Genomic DNA, 25,188 nt, shown 5'->3' on the forward strand with positions numbered 1-25,188 from the left:
TTAAATTAGTGACTGAAATAAAAACATGAAAAAACATAGACTCAAATTAAAATATCTAAAGGTTGCATTTATAGCTAAATAGTGAGATTACAAAACTATGGGGACTAAATCTGATATTCCCTTTTTTTGAAAACACGGAGGGATTAGGGGGTCAAAACGATGTTGTTTCTTACGCAGTATAAATTCCCCAACCCTAGGCATTTTTCCATCTTCCCCTCATTTGTCTCGCATATTAAATAGAGAAGAGAGAGAGAAACATCATATTCTCTCAACCCTCTCATCCTCGGGGGAAAAGACTATCGCTCACCGACGTCGATCTACGGCAACGCATGGTGGTTCACGGTGGTCAGAGTGAGCAAAACACTCCCAGCCTGCTCCTCTTTTCACGCTCTACCCTAATCCAAGGTTAGTTTAGGCTAAAAACCCTCCTAGATTCGTAGATCTAGCACTTTTACCTTTCGACGATTCGAAGACCGATGACTCTTCGGCTTCTCAACGTTTCTCCGACTAAGGTATGAAGCGATTTGTCTCTTCCCTCTCTCATTTTTTTCTTTTTCTTTGTTTTTATTTCGAATATGTTGCTCGTGGTTTTCGTTCCCCCTTTTCGATTTACAAGTGCACGTATATATAGTCTAAAAATCCTATTTTTTGTTTCGATTTTAGAGGTTCTCTGGGACTAAAACTCTTTTTTGCTTGGTGTTTTTGTGTTCCATGAATCCACGACGTCGGGGAACTCGGAGAATGGGTGGTTGATCGAGGAAAACGGTCGGTTGGTGCGTGAGGAATGAGGTCTCTTCCATGCGGCGCGGCCCTGAAGAGGGAAATGGTGTGAGTTAGGGTTTGCAAAACCTAAATGTTGTGGTTTAGGTCAGGCTCCAGTGGATCCGGGTCACGAGTCTTGGGCTGTTTGTCGGGTTTTGATGTGTAATGGGCTTGTTGGGCTTTGTTCTGTAAATTATTATTGGACATGTAACCGAATAATAAAACAAGTTAATATGTATTTGTAGTAGGATGGGTTATATAGTTAAAGTATATAACATAATATGTATATATAATACATATACACTATATACCCTAACACATTAAATATATAACATAAAGAGTAAATAAATGTCATAAAGTCGGATGAAAATGAGTGTCGACAGAGATAAATCTCACTAGAGTATAAGAACTCTCCGAAGAAGTTGGTGAGAGGAACTTGGGACATTAAAATTGTCCGTCTGAATCATAAACAAGTTTTAAATCCTTATAAAGTCCAATATAAAGAATAGAAGATAGCCCAAATTTATTTTTTAATTTTAGATTTTTAGTCTATCGATTTTTACAAACTAAGTTGTTTAAAAAACCAATGTTTCTAATAACCAAGATTAATTCTAGATACGAATCTCTTAATCCAAAAATTTGTAACTAAGTACATTGAACCGTACGTTCTAACAACTTTCGTGGCAAAGTACTAAATCTTCGAAGAAACCAAAACAAAGATACGATAATCCGATCTTAGGGCACAAAAACATGGATTAGCCCAAAACTTAATCAAACTACTGTAAGCAAAGGAACATAAAAAGTCAAAGAAGGCTGTCCAAATAAAAAACAATAATAATAACAAAAAAAATCTCGGTTGTCTTCCATAAGCAAGGCAGAAGCAATGTCTATCACGGGATTTTCACGTGCGGACCGGTCCTCTTTGTACATGACATGTTTGTAATATTTTATTACCAAAAGAGTTTATATTGGATAGTACCCGCGAACAAACAACCGGAAAACTATTACAATATAATAAATATTTTTTTATTAGTTTAAGATGATTATAATGTATTATTTATTTAAAAAATTAATTATTTAATAATAAATGTTTAAACATTCTTATAAATATTATATTCTTAAAATTTTTAAAATAATAATTATTATTTTAATCACTAAAATCAATGGGTTGGTATCACCCGGGACAACTCTCCATTGGTGACCATAGGGGTGTTTTTTTTTGGCGGATATTCTTGATAATTGGGTATAAATTGACCCTACCAAACCTAGATTTTAAAATGTCGTAATCAAGTATTATGTGTCATGGTCCGAATGTAGACATAAGAGTAGACCCGGTTCACACAAAAAAAAAAAGCTGTACAGTAATGGAATTGAAGTCTTAATACGTGACACTTGCCCCTATATATATATATTTTAACGTGTGTGTTTTTTAAATAATTATTTTCTTTAATTATTTAATTTAGCTGTATTTTTCATGGACCAAATGTTATGGAGAGGGTTAAAGTATCTTGCACAGAACAATCTGAACTTTCCCTGTGACATCAATTATTTTCTCTTCATGTCTTTTCCTTTTTAACAATCATCAATGATTTAGAAACTCTTTTGAAAATATCATGTTTCTCGAAACAAAACACATACGTTTCAGAAATTTCTTAAAATCATAATTAAAATGAATTTAAATTAATCAAACTTAAAATTATATCTTTTATCAAATATATCATTAACTTATCGATCACTCGATATTTTCTTAATAGTTGATATATTGCTTTGAGAATGATATATCAATGGAATATAAAGGAATATAGAAATAGATAAACTAGCTGTAAGCAACATTTCAAAGGGACCAAGAGTTCCTGGAATTTAGGCATATGTTTGGTCAATTCTTAGCATTTTCAGAAGTGAGTTGAAGCTAAAACGTCGAAGGATAATAGATTAATCCCCTTCAGTATGGAATGAGCGAAACCATTGAAGCAGCTTTACTGAAATGGGTGTGGAGCACGAGACAAAACATGTGGGATTAGCAAGCTGTGTTTTTAGCTTATTTACATTCATATATATATATATGTGTGTGTATATTTAACTTGTCACTTAGATTCCTTTGCAGTTCCCAACTTTAATATGGATTGTAAAATGGATAAAAAATGATAAATAAATGCTTCAAACTTTAAGATTTTTCATCAATGGCCGACCAATTGTCTTGGGTTAGTAATTCCCACACTATATATATATATATATATATTCTTACATATGTTAACGAATCATATTCATAGGTAGACAAGGAAATGGATTGTTTTTCATTTTTATTATTTTTGTTTTTCTTGGGAAGCAGAGGTGCAAGAATCTGGACCACATCCTTCCTCTATAAAACCCCTACCACTTGCTCTCATTTCAAACAATTCTACAACAACAACAACAACATTTTAAGCCCTTTTCTGTTTCCAAAAGATCAACAGAGAGAGATTGAACAAAGGAGAAACTATCAACAACATGAAGATAAGCTTAAGCAGTGGTACTAGTAGCAGTGCATCAGCAGCAGCCATGGGAGAGTCCAAGAAGAAGGTTTCATGTAGAAATCTTGGAGGGTATCTCAGAGAACAAAAAGGAAGGCTATACATTATTAGAAGATGTGTTTTCATGCTACTTTGCTGGCATGACTAAACATGTATTTGCTGCAAACTTAGAACTTTTGCAGCTAATTTAGGCTTTCTTCTTCTTCAATTGTAAATAGCAAAAGAGGTGATCATCTAGGTTAGGGCTTTAGAGAGCTTTTCCCTACCTTTTTAGCTGCTTTTCAAACTAAAAAAATCCTCATGGTGAATCAGATAAACCCTATAATATCATCCTTATTTACATTATATATATATAATTTCCATGTAGTTCTCTTGTTTTGCAGAAGTTTAATCACTTACACTTAATACCAGTATCAGTTTGATCATTGAGAGTGAAGCTTATAGTCACTAAAACCCGTATCAGTTTGGAGATGATTGGTGAGTACTTTATGTGTCGTTTTGTTTCGGACTATATTCTTTTCGGGTTTAATGAAAATACATATACCAATACCATGGACAAGATATTTTGACAGAATGAGGAAGACCAACACTAAATAAATAAAATTTCTCTTCATTTCAATAATGTTTCGCAAAGAAGAACACCAAAAGTATATTTTTATATTTCAAAAAGTTACGTTTGTTTACGTTAACATTATTGAACTGCACGCATACAAGGGTATTGTGTTTCGATGGTAAAAACCTTCATGGTTTTATCTTATTGGAGAAAAAAGTTTTCATAAGCGAAAAGGTGGCATTTAAGGTACAAGGCTTTATTATACTTAATATTATGACTGCAAGATTTAAGGTACATAATTATAAAAAAAAGGCTTTGTTAGTGAATACAAAACGATGGGAATTAAGAGTTGCATTTGGAGTATATGATTCCATAACTTCTATGACATTCGTAATCCCAATATTAAATTACGTAGGTATGTGATGTCGTAGAATAAACATAAATTCATAATATACTTTTTTCCGACACATTCATCACTAAAATTATATTAAAAAGTGATAAATTGAAACCAAAATAGCGAAAATTGATATTCTTATAATAAAAACTCTTAAAACGTTGAACAAATTAATAAAAACTTAAGCTAGAGCTTAAAAGTGTTGCACATATATATATACTGTGTGGTTGTTGAAAATGTTTGATTTTTCAAAGATTCAAGTAAGAGAATTTATTTTTTCTTATTTTATTTTTATTTGAAAAACAATATAAAAGTAAAGAGATATTTATATTCACAAAGTAAATGCCAGAAGGTGACGTTTATTGAATGTAAACACAATTCTTAACTTGAATGATTATAGAAAGTATGTCAACTTGTTTTTTCCATCTTGGTTGGCTTTCCCAATTTCATTTTGGTACAATGTCCCAACTATCTCATAACTAAAATTAATAGCCAAATATCCTCTCACATATGATAATAATATTTACAGACAAGAAAAATAATTATTACCAATAAGGTTGTGACATTGAGATAGAGGCACATGACTCAGAGACACCACTATTACCCACTTTACTGCTGTGGCTTCAAGACAGCTTTCAAGTTAAGTATAATTTATACCCTCTTCGTCTTAACCATTAGTTTACTGGCACTTTGTCAAAGCACCTATGGAGAAGAGCTTAGGATCCTTAAGCTTAAGACCCAACTCATGGGGCAAAGAACAAGTACCTACGGAAAAGGGCTTAGGATCCTTAATCATGGAGATACTCAAATACCACAATGAAAAGTCAAGCACTATCGATAAAGAGGAGCGGATGCGTAAATTCCCTTGACAATATTTTAGTCATAATGTCAAAATTAGTCCCTAACATTTATTAAAATTATGGTAATTTTGATAAGATCCATTAATTGATTGAGTGATTAAGGATGCTTATATACTCTCATTTTGTGTGAGTTCGAATCCCGACATTTGCCTTGAAAAATGTAATATCTCTCTACTTAATCAAAATAGTCATTCTGACTCATATTCAGATTTTAGAGTATTTTGACCCTAGTTTTTATTTTAAGATAAAAATGCCCATAACATTTAACTGAATAGTTACTTTGGTTTTTTCCCCCTAGAGTATGTTGATCTCCAACATTTCATTTTAAAGTAAAAAGATACATATTTTAGAGCGTAAAACATTTGTGAACTAGTGGTTTCCACCCACAAAGAGATTTTTGTCTCAAAATTAAATGTTGGGAATTAAAATGCTCCAAAAAAGAATGAGTCAAATTGACTATTTAGTCAAACGTTAGACATTTTTTGACATTATACCATAATTTTATACTATCTTTTAGGGAAGTTGTTAAGTTTAGTTTAGTGAATAAAAGAGAAAAAAAGTAATAACAATATAAATATATATATTTTAAATCCTTATTGGCTTTTTATCAATTCCTATCTAAGAGGAAAAGGGAAATTTTGCTTTTGGGTGACAGAACTCACAAGCTAGAAGAGAGGAGATGTGTCAACTGAACTTTTAATCATATGTTCTAAAAATTATTGGTAAATTCTTTTATTTAATTGATGGATTCGCCACTGTTAGTAAATCAGATATTAGAAAGCAATCAAAGCATTATGAAATTTTTAATTTTAATCCATTTTAGTCACTATTTTGATACTTGAATCAAAGATATCCAATTCAAGCCCATAGGTCAAAACTTGTAAACATGGTAGGAATGTGTCGATTCTGTGATTGGTGGAGAATTTAATAAAATAAGCTTTGATTCACGTGATAATGTTATATGTGTAAGCTTGGACGAGGATTTTGTAACCATTTAGGTTGGACCTTTCTTAGCCTGATCACTCCAGCAAAATGAACCCCATTTTTTACTATTCAACTCCATTGAATAACACTTATTAAATGATTTTAATGGTTAAAAAATTTATTATTATTTTTTGAGATTTTGTTCAAATGTTGCATATATAAAATAAAAACAATTATTATAAAATAAATAACAAATTAAATAAATATTATCTTATATTCACCTTATATTTATTAAAGAAATTCCATCATGAATTATTTAATTGGTTATAGCAATTCGACGATTTTACCGAAAAATCACCCTGACAGGAAATAATTACCGCTTCGCTATATTTTACCGATTTAGCATCCTTTCTGACAAGGCGCGAATCGTCATCCGCGCCTTTGAGGAGTTTCGTCCGAGCTGACACCACATCATGAAAGGCGCGGATGATCATCAGCGCCTTATAGTTAGCGTCACGTAAGGACAGGCGCGGATCACCATCCACACCTTAGCATTTTAAAAATTTAAAAAAAAACTATAGGGACTGATATCGTAATTTAATACATATTAGTTCCACGAGTTGAAGAGCTTAATGGGGTTAGCTTATATATACATATTTATGTTATGTTTCTTGATAGTGTGAGATAAAAGCTAAAAAATGTATTTTTTATGGACATATTTATATGTATTTACATTATCTTTAGTTAGAAATATTAAGAATATAAAGCAAAATTTACGTAAAAAAAAAGGATAGTTCATACATTAGGTTGCTTTGTATGATTATAACACACTGTAAGAACTTTTTTAAAAACTTCAAAATTCCATGCACACAAGCCTGATAAAAGATAATCCACCCCCACGAGCTAGAGGGCAGGCAGACAAGGCAAAATGCATATTTAAAACTTAAAACAGTGGCAAGTAATATGATTCTCAGCCAAATGATCTACCATGCGTGAACTATAAGTAATGTTCAATCTTAACGATAACTACCAGCTATGCATCTGTCTATCCAACGAAGGGTACGATACATGGCCTCCTCAATTCGTGGACCAGTAGTAGTAGTTTTCACCACATCATCAAGGGCCATTATGATATCTGCTCCAATTCTATTCTGTATAATTGTTAGCTAGGTGAAGACAAAGTTAAAATGGAATATTCAAAACATATGAAGACAACAACCCCAAGAAACTTTTAGAATTTTATGATGTCACGTTGTTACTGCTAAGGGTTAAAAGAGTAAGGGTTCAGGGAAAAAAAATGAAGGCACATAACATAAGTTCTCATTGCACCTGGTATCTAAATTTTGCTAGACATTTATACTGCCAATAAATACCTAAGTAAAAAATCATGTCTTGAGAGTAAAATCTGAGTAAAGTACACTATCAAGCATCTGACAAACAAGTGCATCCCTTGTTTACACAAAATCAAACTTCACGGAATTTCAATTCATGTCTTAAAAGACAATTATTTAGTTGAAAGGCAATCAAGAATAAAGAAAATACCACCTCCCATCCCCTTAATATGACAGTGTTACAAAATTTAGGGGGAAGAGAGAAGTTAAATTTTTGGTTTTTTACCACAACATATAATGTAACAAGAATAACCATAAAGCACATACTTGGATTTGATTAGACTCCTCTGGTGTAAGGAGCATTGACTTTCCATCCACTGGAGACTGAGTTAAGAAACATGAAGTCTTTCAAGTAAAACATCACAAAAAACAGAATGCTGCTTGAAGCTAACACTTAAGTAGATTATTATACAAAAAATTCAGAAAAACACTGAATAAAAATAAATATAATAATAATAAAACTAATTACCTGAAATGTTACACCCTTTTCAGTGATGTCAGCAAAATTCAGCAATGAAACCTAAAATGTATCACTAAAACATACATATATCACTAAAACTGAAGTTTACTGTGGACAAAGGCCCTTAAGAGTATTGAAATTTTTCTAAAAATATTATATATGCGTTGTACATGTTAAATTATAAATAGATCATCGATTAATAATAATAATATGAATGTGTGAAAGATATGTCCATCAATACTTAATAAATAAATAATAATAATAATATATGAACTATCCTTTTTTTACGTAAATTTTGTTTTATATTTTTAATATTTATAACTAAAGATAATGTAAATACATATAAAAATGTCCATCAATAAATACACGCTTTAGCTTTTATCTCACATCATCAATAAACATAAATTAAACACCTCAATATACCTATATAAGTTAATCTCATTAAGTTTTTTAACTAATGGAACTAATGTGTATTAAATTACGATGTTACTCTCTATAATTTTATTTTTTTTAATTTTTAAAATGCTAAGGCGCGGATGCTGATTCGCGCCTGCCTTTATGTGGTGCCAGCTCAGATAAGGCGCGGATGGCCATCCACACCTTTCATGACATATCGATAGCTCAGACGAAATTCCGCAAAAGTACAGATCGTCATTCGCGCCTTGTTAGAAAAGATGTTAGATCAATAAAATTTGACTAAATAGTACCTGATAGGTAATTATTTACAGAGTAATTTTTTTTGGTAAAATCGCCTAACCTTTCCTTTCCCCATTTTGAAATTTTGGTTTTTCGGCTGCCATAAATAAAAGAAGAAAAGAGAGCCGCAAAATCATAGTTGCCTTTGCCAACCCGCTCTGGCCAGTGGCCATCATTCCGTGTGCAATTAAATATACTATTATTTCAACAAGGATACTGTATAGAGATATCATTCAACTTTTACTTTTCTTAACCCATTTTCTATTGGTTTTAGATTAACGATTGTAACATTTTAAATTTTATTTATAATTATATTACTAATATATAAAGTCATAAACGATGCGTTACCATGAACTGTTGATTCGTTAATACGATTATGTGTATAATTATATTAATGTTTAAAATGACACCATTTTTATGATTATGTGAACCCTTTAGTTTGTTTATCAATTTATCATTCTACTTTCAAAAAATTTAAGTTTAGACACTAAAATTTTAGGTCGTCATAAATAGTCAATCCATGTCCTTCATCAATTATTATTAATGATAATATCAACATTGAAATGTTTATATTTTACTTATTTAGTTGATTTTTTACGAAATTCACTCAAAATCGATAAAAATTAAACTAAAGATTCAATACGCTAATACTTTGATCTCTTATGATGATCATCCGACGAAACTAATTTTATGATATATTTTTATCTTCTCAAAAGATTACTTCTCGTCGTTTAAAATTTTAAATAGACGTCCTCAAAATCTTCAATTACGAGAAAGCCACCGCACCCAAAAAAATAAATTATTTTTGTTTATTTCTGTGAATTTTAAAAATATTAAAATTTTAAACCGTTAAAGTAATAGATGATGTAAGACAAGTTCATTAGTGTTAAAAATGGTAGCAAATACTATATAAAAATGATGATTTTCTACGGCGTCTAAAAGAGATGAAAAAAATTATAACTTTGATGAAGAAGATAATGAAGTAGAATAATAAAAAAAACAACTTTCATGTTGTCATCATATTATCATCAATCTCTCATGTCATTTGATTATTAATGAGTTAATGTCTCAATGATAAGATCAAAATCAAAATTAAAATTTAATAATATAATCGTATCAATTTAAAATTTAATTATAAAATTGTTATAAAATCTAAAATTAAATAATAGATAATGCAGTATACTCTATCACTAAAATTTCATTTAATTTAATGTTTTTAATAAATTTAAGAAGAAAGTTATTTGCTTATAAATATTAGTAATAAATATATAAACAAATAAAATTTTTCGACATTCAAATTTACATAGGGATGGACATGGGTCGGATTTTTGGTTCATCCTGTCCGACCCAAGAACAATGACTCTTCCACCCGAAATCTGACCCGCATAATATATACTATCCACTCGACTTGAACTCGACTCGACTTTTTGAAATAAAATTCGAACCCAACTCGACCCGAAATAATAATAAAATATTATTTTTATTCAATAAAAACATTGATTTAATTGAAAAAAATAATATATAGAGGGTATTATTATAATTTTTCCTAAATATATTAGGTAAAATTTTATTTTTTTCCCTGGTTGTGTCGGGTCGGGTATTTTTCACCCTAAACCTTTTTTTAAAAAAACCCGACCCTATCAGGTCGGATCGAAACTCGTCGAGTTCGGGTCCCATTCCTATCCCTAGATTTACATCTATTAATTTTTATTTTGAATATAAAATTTCTATAGGTTTGTAATATAAATTCATTTATATTAATATTAATGATAAAGGTTAAAATGGAAACGTGGTAATTTTTTAATCAAAATTCCATTTTAATTTGTTATCAACATTACTAGGGTAAAGTACATAATAGTAATCCGATTATAGGATATTACTTTGTTGAGTTCTTCGACTATTAAAAGTCATAAAATAGTCCCCTATCTATAGGGAATTATTTTGTTGAGCCCCTTAATTATTAAAAGTTACAAAATGATCACTCAACTATTCATTATGTTCCAAACTTGTCATTTTTGTTAAAAAATTAACGGTCGTATGAGTTGAACGTTAACATGTTGACTGAGATATGATAGTCGTTTGAGATTATGAGATCAAATTTTATTATATCTCAGTCAATAGGTTAACGTCCAACTTAGAGTGCTGTTAATTTTTTAACGAAAAAGAACGCGTTTGAAACATAATAAATAGTCATATGACCATTTTGTAACTTTTAATAGTCGAGTGACTCAAAAACAACTCCTTATAGTTAGAGGATCATGTTATAATTTTCAATAGTCCGAAGACTCAATAAAACAATATCTTACAATCAAGACACCATTTGTATACTTTACTTTTAGGGTGCGTTTGGTTCACGGAATGTAAGATTACCAGTGTGAATAGAATTACCGGATGTAACAAGATTACTGAGAATATTGTATTTTGTGTTTGGTTCGCTTAGTAGGAATGTAAGATTACAGTGTTTGGTTAAATGAATAAAAGATTATTGGAATGTATATTTTACCAAATTGTCCTTATTATATATTTATTTTTTAACAACTTGAATTCTACTATAATATTATTATAATTAATTTATAGATTTTCTTTAAAAATTTTAAATTCATATTTTTTTTACAAAATTGAAAAGATAAATAAATTTAATGAAAGGGTAAAATTTTATTTGTAACCCCTGAACTTCATATAAAATTCTAATTATAGATTTTTTTTTATAAATTTAAAATAGTTTAAGGATAAATTTGTAATTTAACATTCGTAGAATTTTTTTATTCAACGAAAAAATAAAGATATTTTTTTAAAAAAATTTAAAAGTATTTTACTCCAAAACGCCGTAATTTAGCAATACCTAAGAGAATGTTGTAATCACATTCTTGATAATATATTTTCAAAATACCACTGTTAAGAATAAAAGATTCAGAAATTAAGAATATTTACTAACCAAACATATGACATTTCATTCCTCCGAGATTACCTAAACTAAACACCTCTAATTCTTATTAAGGAGTCTATAATGACGGCTACGTGGGGGACAAAAGAGATACTTATCTTCAAGCCTACGGCTACGAAACTTAACAGCTAGGATACACCGTGGCATTTCCATACCAAGTATTTTTTTATAATAGTATTCCATTATTCCCAAAAGGAAATTTTGATATCCCCTAAACACCCTTCTTCACGGACTTATTTTACACCCTGCCTACCTATAAACCGTCACTTACCCACCAGAGGCAATTCCGTCATCGCGAAAGGACACCCTCAGATACGAACGTTGAGAACATCGACTATTTCCCAAAATACCCTAACAAGAAGAATAATATAAGGGTAAAAAGGGATTTTGACATGGTACAAAGGTAAGCGGGCACATTAATTAAAATGAAGTGAAATAACGTGAGTCATCCGGGCAAAGTGAAAAGAGGTTGGCTCTGGAAGAAGATAAAAGAAAAGTACTCAGTTTAGAGACGTTTCTCGGATTTCAAACTTCACTCTTCGCCGGAATTTGGGATTCCATTTCAAGTCCGGTACTTAGGTTTTCCCTGTTTTCGGACTTTTACGATTCTCGAGCGTAGAGAAACAGACGATAAGCACATGAAAAGATTAGGGCTTTTCATAAATTAGGGAATTGCTGGTATTAGGGGGTTTTTTTGGGGGGCGGTTTCTTTTCTGTTCTTTTGCATGAATTCTAAGTTTATCCGAGGGACGAATTTTGGAATTCGCTAAATGTTAACACCGCAGAAGAAGGCTTGGTCTGGTTGGTCGTTGACGCCAGGGAAGAAAGTGGACGGGTCAGGTTCGGATCCGAACTCCTACGGGGTTGCTGTGGGGAAAGGGAAAGCAACGGCTTTTGCTGAGCCCGTGACCCCTGATGGGAACGACCTCATGTTAGAGGACGATGTAGGGGTTGCCGAGAAAGTACAAAGACTCGAAAATGAGGTTATTTTTTTTGCTGAAAAATGCATTTTATAATTTGTTATTTTAGGTACTCTAATTTTTTGTATGTTACAGTTTTTTCTCTTCACATGCTTAGTTGAGAAATTGAGATGATTAATAATTAGCCACTGAATAACTTGTTTAAAGTCGAATTGGTTTAGTTAGGTTATTTGGATTAGACAAACACTTCACTTTGGATTTCTTACTTAATCTTCATTTTGAGGTGTTAGCTGAGTAATTAAACTTTATATTTACTGCATGAAGAAGTTAATTTGTTACGTCAGTTTGTCTTTCTAGGATGGCAACAACATTTTGTTACTATTTCGAATTTTGTGCGAGATTTGCTATTGTGGGTGCACCATTCTCGTAATTAGTTTTTGGTGTTTGGTTTAGGGAACCACCGTACGTAATCATGATTTAGTTATTTGTGATTGTGTTGGATATGCAGTTAAATAATCATTATTAATCATAGAATTTGTTTAGGCTAGATGTGTAATACCCATCATTAGTCATTCGTGCGAGCAGACCACAAAACTAAAACCACTGAAATATGTAGTACCGATTTAATGTAAGCATTAAAAAGTAGAGTGTTGACTTATGAGGTTTGCCCTTTTTATATTAGAATTTTGGTAAACATCAACCTGAAATTGCTAATCGTATGACCTAATGAAAGAGAAATGTCCTATTATAACTAAAGTACTAGATAAGCTCATTTCACATTTATAAGTGCCAGTAGCATCTTGTTTTCTCTTGTCTTTTAATTCTAATTTAAAATTTGGTCCATAATATTTGTCACCATTTTATCAAGATTCAAGATTGTCATTGTTGATAAGTTTGTACTGCCAAGGACTGTAATGGCAACATTGAATGGCTTTAGATTGCTTATTGTGCTGTGCACACAACAATCAAATATATATAGAATGGATTGCTACATTGTCCTTCATTTGTATTGACCGGAAAAGGTTGAACCTTTGTATTATTTTAGGTTTGTGCTGTGTTTATGCATTCTAAAGAGCTTCTTCTGAACTCTAGTATTTGGAAATTCATTCCAAGGGCAGTCTTGTGGACGGTTTGGAAAGTCAGGAACGAAGTTATTTTTAAGAATGGGAAGCTGGATGTGGTGCTGTTATTCTTTATTGCTCGTTTTAGAATAGTTTCTTGGTTTGCTGCTAGTTTTGATATGCAGATTCCTTTCGACTCCCTTGTGGGTGACTTAACACTTGCTGATTCAATGGTTAGTCACAAAGCAAGATCCCAACCTTCTTGCTGGGTTCCTCCTCCAGTTGGGTTCATTAAGATTAATGTTGATGGAGCGATGGTGAAGGGATGGAACAAAGGTGGTATAGGAGGTCTGATTAGGGACAGCAGTGGTAAGTTGATTCACTGGTTTTCTGAAAAGGTTGGGGTGGTCCTCCGATTATGGCATAACTTTTGGCGATTAAGAGGGGGTTGTGCTTGCTTATCGATTCTGGTGAGGTTCTTAATCAGAGGATTATTTTAGAATCGGATTCTACTAACGCGCTGAAGTGGATCAAAAATCCGGATTTAAGCACCCCTTTATTCCAATCATTGGTGAAGGAGATCGTTTCTATTATGGAAGGGATGGATATTATGGTTAGGCTTATCTTGAGGGCTGCCAATTGGGAAGCGGACATAATAGCTAAAGATGGTATAGGTTGATTATCTGCCTTTGTATTTGGGGAGTTGGAGTGTTTGTTTCACTTCGTTTAAGCAGGTTTTAGTTCACAGTCTTATGTAATTAGTGTCTAGGCTTTCCAGCAGATAGTGGTTGTTAAGTCTTATGCTTTCTGGGAAGGTTTAGTTTGTTGTAAGGGTTGGCAGTGTATTATTCTTCAGATCAATAAAATTATAGGTGCTCTTTTCCTCCTTTCAATGTCCTTCATGTTACTTTCATAACATGGAGGGTAAAAAGGGGGTTTTTAATGAGGCCTAATCTTCTATCAAAAAAAAAAAAGTTATCTGCTCAATTTGATTGGTGTATCATATTTCATGGTTTTATTCTTTTATTTCTATGCTGCACAATCTCATTTGAATAATTCAATTCTTCTTCCAGCTTTTTGAATACCAATATAATATGGGACTGCTCTTGATTGAGAAAAAGGAGTGGATGTCTAAGTATGATGAACTCAATCAAGCACTGGTGGAAGTCGAGGATGCTCTCAAGCGGGAACAAGCAGCTCATTTAATTGCAATAAATGATGTTGAGAAGCGTGAAGAGAATTTGAGGAAGGCCCTTGGTGTGGAGAAACAGTGTGTGCTTGATGTGAGCATCTTATATCCTGTTTTAATCTTTCCCCCGAATGATTTTGATTTCAGTGTTCTGGTTTTATCTTCTGCTTTATATTTTTCTCATTATATCACAAAGTGGAGGCAAGATACTTTTTGACGAATTTAATGGGCTATTATGCTACACTATGATTCACAATAATTTAGATAAACATATCTAATTCTTACTTTTGGGACTTAATGGTTGTGTACTTATTGATTCCTTCATGTTGTTTTATATGGGATTATATTAGCTAATGATTTGATAATGGTTTTGTGCTACAGCTTGATAAAGCCTTACGAAACATGCGTGCAGAAAATGCAGAAATAAAATTTACTGCTGATTCAAAGCTTTCTGAAGCAAATGCTTTGATTGCTAGTGTTGAAGAGAAATCCTTGGATGTGGGGACAAAATTGCGTGCAGCTGATGCAAAGCTTGCTGAGGTGAGCAGAAAGAGTTCAGAGATTGAGAGGAAATCACAAGAGTTAGAGTCCCGTGAAAATATGCTTCGGAGGGAACACCTCTCCTTTATTTCAGAGTATGCTCCAACCTACCCTTTTTCTTTTTGCGGCGAGGGGAGGGGTCATGTGAAAATTGTGTTTTAACCTTCCTCAGTGAATATATGCTCTTTGTCTTCTGGTTCCCTTGAAGTTTTGACTTAACTTTTCATTGAAAGTTTATCATTATTATTGTTATTATTATCAGGCGGGAAGAACATGAGGCTACTTTCTCCAAACAGAGGGAGGACGTGTGGGAATGGGAGAAGAAATTGCAAGATGCAGAAGAGAGGTTGGCCAAAGCCCAAAGATATGCCAACCAAAGAGAGGAGAGAGCAAATGAGAATGATAGGCTCTTTAAACAAAAGGAGAAGGACCTTGAAGAGACACAGAAGAAAATTGATGCCGCCCACCAAACTTTGAAGGAGAAAGAAGATGATATAAACAGCAGGCTTACAAATCTAACTTTGAAAGAAAAGGTAAGCTATATTTTATGTTGAGCAGTTATTTGTATAAATTAATATTATGTTATTTATCATTATCATCTGGATGCAGGAATGGGATGTTGTGAAGAAGAAGTTAGAGATGAAGGAGGAGGAGCTTCTTGTCATCGAAGAAAAGTTAAATGCCAGAAAGAAGTTAAGATTTTGCAGGTTTTGCTTTTGTTTCTTTGCATAATATGTGTTACAGGGTTATAGATCTATTTTTGTAATTTCTAGGGGTGAGCATTCGGTTGGTTTGGTTTCAAAACTCTGAAAACCAATTAAAACAAATTAACTTATAAAATCAACACAACTAGCCAAGTTAAGTTGATTAACTGAAAAAAAACCCGAAACCAACTTATGTCAACTGGTTTGTTCTATTTTATCAGTTTTAACTATTTGTAAAGTAAAATATTTATACTATAATATAAAATTATCTTATCTTATATATCGTAATTATTTTATAAATTTATTTCAATAATATTATATTGATTTTATGAAAAGATAAAACTATAAAGGTCGGTACATTCAGTCTAATTGGCTATAAATTTTAAAAACCGTTAACCAACTAAACTTATTGAATAAACCAATTTTCAAACTGATTAATTTTTAAACCTAATGAGCCAAATTTGATTGGTTCAGTCTGTTAAATTGGTTGAAACCGAAAATGCTCACCTCTAATAATTTATGTTCATAATTTGCTTCTCTATATTTTTTCTTTTACTTATTTTTATTTTTTATATTTTATCGGGATATATATATATATATATATATATATATAGTTTCCTTGGAGGGCTAGGTATCATTTAGGATCTTGTGTTTGACACTTTTTTCATTTTGTATTTATTGACAGGCTGAGATTCAGAAGCTCATGGATGAGCATAATGCCATTCTGGATGAGAAGAAGCGTGAATTTGATCTGGAAATTGATGAAAAGAGGAAGTCCGTAGATGCAGATCTCAAAAGCAAGGTGATTGAAGTTGAGAAGAAGGAAGCTGAGGTCAAACACATGCAAGAGAAGCTTTCTAAACGAGAGCATGCATTAGATGATAAATTGAAGAAATCAAAAGTGAAAGAACAGGAACATGAACTGAAAGTGAAAAATCACAAGGAAAGGGAGAAGGCCGTTGTCTCTCAGGAAAAGGATTTAGATATTGAGAAGAAGAAGCTGGTTGCTGAAAAGGAAGAACTTTTGAGCCTTAAGGCTGAAGTTGAGAAGAGAAGGGTGGAAAATGAAGAACAACTACTAAAGATACATGAGGAGAAGGATAGGCTTATGGTGACTGAAGAAGAGTGCTCTGAGTATCTTCGCTTGCAATCGGAGCTGAAGGAAGAAATAGAGAAATGCAGGCGTCGAGAAGAACTACTTTTGAAGGAAGCTGAGGATTTGAAACAGCAGAAGGAGAGTTTTGAAAGAGAGTGGGATGAGCTAGATGAGAAAAGAATACAAATTGAGAAAGAGTTGAAGAATATCAGCCAACAGAAGGAAAAATTTGAAAAAGAAAACCTTGCTGAAGCGGAAAGGTTAAAGAATGAGAAGCAGGTAACTGATGACTATATAAAAAGGGAGCTGGAAGCTCTTGAAGTTGCCAAAGAAACTTTTGCTGCCACCATGGAACATGAGCGGGCAGCGATAGCTGAGAAAGCTGAAAGTGAGAGAAGCCAAATGCTTCATGACCTTGAGCTTCTGAAAGGAAAACTTGAGAGTGATATGCAGAACAGACTTGAGGAGATGGAAAAGGATTTTGGAGAGAGAAAAAAATCATTTGAGGAAGAAAAAGAGAGAGAACTAGACAATATTAACTACATAAGAGAGGTAGCTAGGAGAGAAATGGAAGAGTTGAAGCAGGAAAGACTCAAGATAGAAAAAGAAAGGCAAGAAGTTAATGCTAGTAAGATGCATCTGGAAGGACAGCAAATTGAAATACGGAAAGACATTGATGACCTAGTGGATCTCAGCAAGAAGTTGAAGGAACAAAGAGAACAACTTATCAAGGAGAGAAACCGCTTTATTTCATTTGTTGAGAAATTTAAGAGTTGCAAGAATTGTGGTGAAATTACCTGTGAGTTTATGCGCTGTGATCTACAATCTCTACAGGAAATAGAGAATGAGGAAGTCTTTCCCCTTCCCACTTGGGCAGATGATTATATCAGTAGAAATGTTGGAAATTTGGCTGCATCTGAGAGGCAGAAGGATGAGATGTCTGCACCTGTAGGTTTAGGCTCTCCAATTTCTGGTGGAACAATGTCATGGCTTCGTAAATGCACCTCAAAAATATTCAAATTCTCTCCCAGTAAAGATGCAGAGCCTCATGCTATAACAAAACTGAATACAGAGGCCTCTCTCTCTGGTCAAATGGATAATTTGGAAGGCACGTTGAAAACTGAACATGAGGCAGATCTATCTTTTGCTGCTGCTGCCACATCTTTTGAGATTCATGGGGTCCAATCAGATTCCAGCAGAAGAGATGTGGATGTTGGTCATGACCTTTCAATTGAGAATCAGAGCAACATGGAAAGTAAAGAAGTGGAAGTGCTTGGAGATTTTCAAACTTCTGATTTAAATCGTGGAAAGCAGGTTCGCAAGAGAGGCAGGGCTGCAGCTAAAAGAACACGCTCTGTGAAGGCAGTTGTTAAAGATGCTGAAGCTATTCTTGGAAAAACTTTAGAATCAAATGAAAATAATTCTGGTCATGCCAATACTGAAAGCAGGGGTGAATCTGGTCTTGTCGATGGGGGAGCATCTAGAAATACGCGGAAGAGAACTCATGCTCAAACATCTCAAACAGCAGACACTGAGCAAGGTGGTGATGACAGTGAAGGACAGTTTGATATTGTTGTGGGGGGCCAGCGAAGAAAGAGGCAACAGAAAGTTGTTCTGGCGATGCCTATACCTGGTGAGAAAAGATATAATCTTCGATCCAAAACGTAAGTTACCATTAAGATTCTAGATTTTATCATCTGCGGTATGATATGCTTGCACAATCATTATGTTAATGTAGTTTGATGGTTTCCTTTTAATGGCGCTGAAGCAAGAACCTTTTGTTCAATTTTTTGGTCAAGTTACAATGTTTTTTTCTTATTTGCTGATTATTAATGTAGCTTATCATAATTCAGTTTATCATTTATGCTCTTGTATATCAACTATTTGAAAATTCTGCTTAAAGCAGTGGGGTCACAGTTGCTAAAGATGCAGCAGATCAAGTTAACATCTTCAAAGCTTCAATGTCTGTGAATGAAAATGGAGATGCAAGCAAGAACGGTGGAGCAGACTTTCTGCAACGGGTAAGAGTCTTTGAACCTTCTTTTCTTGTACAACGTATTATGAAGCGCGTGCATGTTTGGTGATCCCTGCTCAAACCTACATCTTAAGATATAAAGCAAAATTTGCTATTTAAATGGTCAGTTGTTGCGACTTGATAGAATGTTTCGACACCTGGTAGTTCTCTACATCGTTGAGTATATTATGCATGCAATTTATAGCAGTGCTTTATTTTAGGATCAAGCTAAAACATAAAAGAAGGAACCAGAAAATCAATTTGAACAATACCTAAAGAATCGCTATTATTTGAACTGAAACAAATCCCCACATAACAAGCTGGTCGCCACTTTGCTTGATGTGCATCAGAGAAGACAAGGGAGGAATTTCATCATTGTCTTACAGTGAAACAAAAAAAAAAAAGGAGAAAAGAAAGAGATGTAATAGGGATGAGGGAGTTGGAAGGCTAACTGTGACAGGAGGGTGGAGAAAAGAGAAAATGGAAAAAATTCACTAGTATTTTACTAGAATGAGGGAAATAACTTAAGTTTTTGCAATTTGAATTCCTATTATCAACTGCATACGCTTCACACCATGGGTTGACTATATATGTAACACCCCAACCCGTACCCCGACCCGAATATGAGTCCGAGATGCACATTGACTTTTAAAAACGATATTCTTACAAAATATCAAAACATTTGAACTCATTTTAAGAAAATACCACAATATTCTATCAAATTATGTTTCGTATAAAATTTCAAGTCAAAAAACGTATTTATGAACAATAAAATACGGTATGAACAGTACCAAACTCTAAAATTTTTCCGGATTTTTTAGGGGAACCGATTCCCCTGCTACAGAAAATCGATACCCTGCTACAGTACTTCCGAAAAATACATATAAATTCATAAAAATCTAAGGTTTCATCCGTATAAAATTACCATTTACATATACACCTTTAAAACATTACAAAATTCAATCATATGATTTTACAAAACCGATTAAAACATATCAGATTCAAATCTTTGTTTACATGTCATCCAATATAAGTATTACAAAATACATACTATTAACTTCTTTTCTGATCTGATCTTTAGAAAGGAGAAACTGATCTGTCTTGCATAACTTTTATCAATCTTCCTCTTCTCGGAACCTACGTGTGAAACAATCACACGTTAAGTCTTTGACTTAGTGAGGCATGAAATCATGTAACATTACTCATAGCAATGCATAAATAATTAATACTATCATATCATATAAAAACATATATCATTAACATGCTTTTCAATGCTCATATTATTGTTACTAATTCCTTCTGATCATATAAGCAAATGTTGAACATTTCTATACATATCATAGAACACATATATTTCACAAAGAAACACACAACAATACCTTTCATATCACCATATGCATCTTATATATTGTATTTGTTATTGTCTCTTTATTAGCCCATGTACATTATTAAAAACTTAAGGTATTTGAGTACATTGAAGTTGTGCACTATTGTTGTCACCACAGCTCGTATAAGTCCAACTAAGTGGCATATGAAATTTGTCCCGAAAGACCGCGTAAAAATTTGCATCGAAGTGCCGCGTAGAATTGCACCGTAGTGCCATATAAGATTTGTCCATAAGGACCATATATATATTCCTTAAGAATCATATACATATACTAAGGATCAAGTAAGTGTCTCAAAAGACCTCATACATGTTCCAAATAATATATATATGTCCCGAAAGACCACGTAGACCCTATTCTCTTGGCATGCCAACTATACCCCTAGCTCTCATATTACATAACATGGGCCTTATCATTTATGTCATTTCACATATTTATATATGCACATAGTTCACTTACACGTAGAACATTTTCATATAATTCACTTTCACGTCACATGGCTTATATCTTGTTCTTATGTTTTCTCATAGACATATCATTTCCATACCTTTATCACATAGCTCATATAATTTTTCCTGCATATCCATGTCACCTATTTCATATCACTTTGCATGGAATCACGTAGGTTGTTTCATATGACTTATATCATTTCTCCTTTGTTCATATACATATGTCATATATACATCACATAGCACATAGAATAACATATAAACTTATGCATAAATCATTTCCATTTGATTCACATATCACCTATCTCATTGCTTATATTTCTTAAGCACTTAATCACTTGTCTCATAATTTCATATATTCACATATCACTTATCACATTGTTTATATCTTATAATCATTAATCATACCAAACATATTCACACATACATGTATTCACATAAATCACATGTAGAAATGCACGTACTCTATAGACATATGCATGTATTCATTTTATTGCTCTTATAATCACATATAATAACATATACCTATTTTCATGTACTCATGCACATATAAAAATTCCATCAACTATATAACATTTTAGAAGTCACTTCTTACCATAGTAATTCCGCTATTGGCTCATCGCAAGCCAATGTATGTTCAATAACATACGTATAATTAAATTGCACTCACCTTAGCCTTGCTTTGATTCGATCATAATTCTTTGATTGTTCCGAAATTTGTTTAGGCTCAATATCTACATAAATATAACATTTCAAAAAAATTATCAGAAGCCTAAACCTTAAACTTGATGTTAATAACTTAAGCCGATTTAATGAACCAAAATTCCATTCCATTTTTTTTTCTTTAAGGGGGAATCGATACCTCCTAGGGGGAATATGTACCCTCTGTATAATCTGGAATTTTTCGATATCAACTTAAATTCTTCATGTTTCATTCCTTTTCATATTCTTAACTCAAATATACATACTTAAACTAATTTATATCTATTTATTTCATCTTAAACCTCAAAATTCTATTTTCCATATAGAAATCAATAATCATACCAAATTTTCCATGTTATCCAAACTTAATTCTAACACTTCTAACTTCTTATTCTCATAGATGACAAGTCAAATTCATCCTCCAAATTCATTTAAACTTTCCTATTCAAAATTTCACTTCAAAACCCATTTTCTTTAATCTGTCATAACTCTTTTATCTTTTGATTTTAAGATAACTTAAGCTTTCCTTAAGCTTAGTTATCATCTAATGATCAAAACCCAACCTTTAATTCAACAAATAATCAAGAAACAAAAAAACTCTTACCTTTGCCTAGCTTTCACGGTTGGAGAAGAAGAAAGGAAGAAGATGAAATGTTTTCATCTTACTCTCCCCCATGTGTATATCTCCTATTAAAGGGGATAAAAAATATCTTTCCTTATCAATTGACCATTTTACCCTTTAACTCATTGGATAATTACTAACAACTTTCCGGAAATATTCCTAAATAAATCATTGAACTATTCAACTATTCTACTTTGATTACTAAATTCTGAAATTTTACAATTTTTTCACTAACCTGAATTTGGGATGTTACAATATATGTATCAGTTCATAATGTTAATTGATCTGCTTTAATATAATTTTGTGTGGCAGCGTGAAACAGCTGTGGATGCTAAGGATGATCATGTGGGCGCAACCAAAAACATGGATGTGAATACCGCATTAAGTGAAGAGGTGAATTGCACACCCGAACAGGTTGGTGAGTATGCAGATGGAAATGACTACAAGAGTGAGTCACATAGTGAAGGGCGTAAGGATATGGATGATGATGATGAGAACGAAGATGATGATCTTGAGCATCCTGGTGAAATCTCTATAGGAAAGAAGCTTTGGAAAATTTTCACCTCGTAATGAAGTGAACCATATTCCTTAGGTTGGCAAATATCAGGGAGACCTTTGATTGTATCAGCTTTTTTTATGTTGGCTGGTAGGAACGCGTTGATCTAGTAGTGTGTATTAACAATTTATGTCTGTCATAAACAGGAAAACGATTTATTCAGGAGGGAGATTGGGTTTTCTTCACCTCTTTCTAGTTTCGTGTACTTTTGTAGTAGGGCTAGATGATTTGATGATGGAGCAACGATTGGCTGCTTCAACCATGTTGTTTGTACCAAATAGTACATGTATTTTTCATATCGACTGGAATTATTGTCCGAATTCCGTCATCTCAATTACTCTCTTTTAGCTGTCAAGATATTAGATTTTCATGCATAGATTGTGGAAAGCTTGATGACGGACATTTATTTTCGCCGGTTTAGTATGCGTCTAACTTCGGGATAAGCCACATTGGAGAAACCTCGCTGGGTTTAGCCGTCGAACTCTTTATTATGATATTATCATGCTTTTGAAGAGAAATATGAATATGAAACTGCAAATGTAAGTTACTTGGGTTGAATTTAGTTACTGCCTTACATTCTATGCCCATCAACTATAGAAAATAGTTGATTAAAAAGTCATTAATGTGAATTAACACATCACAGAATTAATATTTTTTTCAACCAGTAATTTTCCATTTACTGTCGCCTTTCGGTCACTAATAATGGATGACTAGAAATGAAAGGAGATCTCATATCTTGGTGTACATGTACTTGTTATCATAACTCAAATTCGTATTCCTAGGGTTATTGCTATGCCTGTTCTGCATGTAAGTGTTCATATGTGCAGATGGATTGTTGTGGTGGTACCCTTGCAAGCTGGTTTCAATCATTGATGGAAGATTTGGATCATTATAGTCATCAGTTGTCAAGCTTGATGGAACCTCATGAAACATACCGAATTCATGTGGTCGTAAGCCGACAAAACCAGCAGCACTGGATTCGTGCAGTTGTAAGTCGACGAAACCAGCACCATTATTGCCCCCAAAGCCTGCAGGCTCCAACATTGATATCACATATCCATTCTTGGCAAATGTGTTTCCTTCCTCCTGCATCCTCCGCAAGTTTGCTTCATCTACAAAACTCCGATCAGCCTCGCCTGTCATGAGGTTACGGCCGATATTGTAGCCGACATTTATGCCTGAATCAGCTTGAACATCATAGCCAACGGCGGTGCTTTCATGCTCAGTTCGGGGAACATTAATCCCATTAATCCTTGGATTTTGCGTTAGATCCGTGTTGTTGGTGTCACCTTTTATGAGTTGGAGGTGTTTATTTGGGGACCAAAACTCTGCATGCTTTCCAGATTTCATCAACCTCTTAATTAACTTAGTTGGATCAACATTTCCAGTTACTTTAACCACTTGGTGTTCTTCATCTATGTGAACTGAAAAAACCCCTAAATCCAAAAACCATAGTAAATCTCAGCAAACCATACATACATACATACATACATACATACATACATACATACATACATACATACATACATACATACATACATACATACATACATACATACATACATACATACATACATACATACATACATACATACATACATACATAGAGTAGAAAAATGTTTAAAAGAACCTTCAATTTTCCGGAGAAGTTTCTTCACTCTCCGCTTGCACCCTTGACAGTTGATGTTAACTTTGAGCAAATGTGTCTGTTGGAAAGAGAGAAAAAGAGGTGAAAGCTTTAGTGAAAGTCCACAATCATGAATGCAAATAATAAAGAAAAGAGACATATTACAGGAACCTCAATATCTCCGAGTTCCAAACCAGTTGTTAACATTCTCAAACAGTTTTTGCTATTGTTCATTCTCTTCTGCACCTTTTACTAGATCAGTTCGCTTATAAACCACTGAAATGGAAGCAAATATTGTGTGTTTGTCAGGGATGGACCGTATCAGATTCAGTTCCAGAATTGTTTTGACTTCGGCTCACACGAAGTTTTCACCTTTGACTGCCACTGCCACGAACCAATCCGTTGGGCCAGAAACAAAATCCAGTATCATGAGACTTTATATTATCTTATTTTTTTAGCATCGAATTTCATCCTTTGAGAATGTATTTATGAAGATTTCGAACTTAAATATATTGTTAGTAACAAAATCTCAAAATATTCAAAGAGAATTTCCATTTATGTTCTTCAACGTGGCCTAAACGTACACATTACCATTATATCTTTATATTTGAAATAATTAAGATGATTAAAAATAATAGATGTTGACATACTTATATATATTTTATTATGTTACTTAAAAATAATGGTAGGGTTACCATTATATCTTAAAATTATATTGAGGATTTTGAACAAGTATATATTTAATTTAATTTAAACCAATTATATTATGTAAATTTATTATAAAATATTAAGTTTATTAGCTATGTCACAATAATTCATGTACTATAGA

The 25,188-nt window shown here is 32.9% G+C and overlaps 3 protein-coding genes and 1 long non-coding RNA gene across 6 annotated transcripts; 2 read left to right on the forward strand and 2 right to left on the reverse strand.

Moving 5' to 3' along the window:
• The first annotated feature begins 3,186 nt into the window (after positions 1–3,186).
• On the forward strand, positions 3,187–3,439 carry LOC120126972. The gene has a single exon (XM_039144995.1). It carries the CDS (start codon positions 3,250–3,252, stop codon positions 3,418–3,420), a length of 171 nt encoding a protein of 56 aa, XP_039000926.1. The 5' UTR covers positions 3,187–3,249; the 3' UTR covers positions 3,421–3,439.
• A 3,568-nt stretch (positions 3,440–7,007) lies between these two features.
• On the reverse strand, positions 7,008–7,901 carry LOC120126984. The gene is made up of 3 exons (XR_005516495.1): positions 7,864–7,901; positions 7,662–7,718; positions 7,008–7,154 (listed from the first exon to the last, which is right to left on the reverse strand). It is a non-coding gene; the product is annotated as an uncharacterized LOC120126984 (long non-coding RNA).
• A 4,084-nt stretch (positions 7,902–11,985) lies between these two features.
• LOC120127028 (protein CROWDED NUCLEI 1-like) lies at positions 11,986–23,060 on the forward strand. 3 transcript variants are annotated; one of them, XM_039145041.1, is made up of 8 exons: positions 11,986–12,477; positions 14,549–14,758; positions 15,046–15,299; positions 15,467–15,737; positions 15,814–15,897; positions 16,594–18,668; positions 18,911–19,025; positions 22,489–23,060. In XM_039145041.1, the coding sequence occupies exons 1-8, from the start codon at positions 12,265–12,267 to the stop codon at positions 22,744–22,746; spliced, it is 3,480 nt and encodes a 1,159-aa protein (XP_039000972.1). In that variant the 5' UTR covers positions 11,986–12,264; the 3' UTR covers positions 22,747–23,060. The 3 variants fall into 3 exon arrangements, with proteins under 3 accessions (XP_039000972.1, XP_039000971.1, XP_039000973.1); XM_039145040.1 differs by having other exon boundaries at positions 18,911–19,021; positions 22,485–23,060; XM_039145042.1 differs by lacking the exon at positions 22,489–23,060 and adding an exon at positions 19,212–19,508 and having other exon boundaries at positions 11,987–12,477; positions 18,911–19,128.
• Positions 23,061–23,461: 401 nt separating this feature from the next.
• LOC120126818 (heavy metal-associated isoprenylated plant protein 37-like) lies at positions 23,462–24,593 on the reverse strand. Its single transcript, XM_039144896.1, has 3 exons — positions 24,525–24,593; positions 24,363–24,438; positions 23,462–24,168 (listed from the first exon to the last, which is right to left on the reverse strand). The coding sequence occupies exons 1-3, from the start codon at positions 24,591–24,593 to the stop codon at positions 23,462–23,464; spliced, it is 852 nt and encodes a 283-aa protein (XP_039000827.1).
• Positions 24,594–25,188: the final 595 nt, after the last annotated feature.

Source organism: Hibiscus syriacus, unplaced genomic scaffold, assembly GCF_006381635.1.
Source record: "Hibiscus syriacus cultivar Baekdansim isolate YM2019G1 unplaced genomic scaffold, ASM638163v2 tig00110462_pilon, whole genome shotgun sequence".
Classification (NCBI taxonomy): Eukaryota; Viridiplantae; Streptophyta; class Magnoliopsida; order Malvales; family Malvaceae; genus Hibiscus; species Hibiscus syriacus.

What these genes read in the sequence shown, in the direction of transcription:
- LOC120126972 (XM_039144995.1), top strand. Translation starts at nt 3,250, where the DNA reads ATGAAGATAAGCTTAAGCAGTGGTACTAGTAGCAGTGCATCAGCAGCA.
- LOC120127028 (XM_039145041.1), top strand. Translation starts at nt 12,265, where the DNA reads ATGTTAACACCGCAGAAGAAGGCTTGGTCTGGTTGGTCGTTGACGCCA. An exon ending in TACAAAGACTCGAAAATGAG is followed by an intron (nt 12,478 to 14,548) that starts GTTATTTTTTTT and finishes TTCTTCTTCCAG; the next exon opens with CTTTTTGAATACCAATATAA. An exon ending in CACCTCTCCTTTATTTCAGA is followed by an intron (nt 15,300 to 15,466) that starts GTATGCTCCAAC and finishes TATTATTATCAG; the next exon opens with GCGGGAAGAACATGAGGCTA.
- LOC120126818 (XM_039144896.1), bottom strand. Translation starts at nt 24,593, where the DNA reads ATGAACAATAGCAAAAACTGTTTGAGAATGTTAACAACTGGTTTGGAA. An exon ending in TCGGAGATATTGAGGTTCCT is followed by an intron (nt 24,439 to 24,524) that starts GTAATATGTCTC and finishes TCTTTCCAACAG; the next exon opens with ACACATTTGCTCAAAGTTAA. An exon ending in ACTTCTCCGGAAAATTGAAG is followed by an intron (nt 24,169 to 24,362) that starts GTTCTTTTAAAC and finishes TTTTGGATTTAG; the next exon opens with GGGTTTTTTCAGTTCACATA.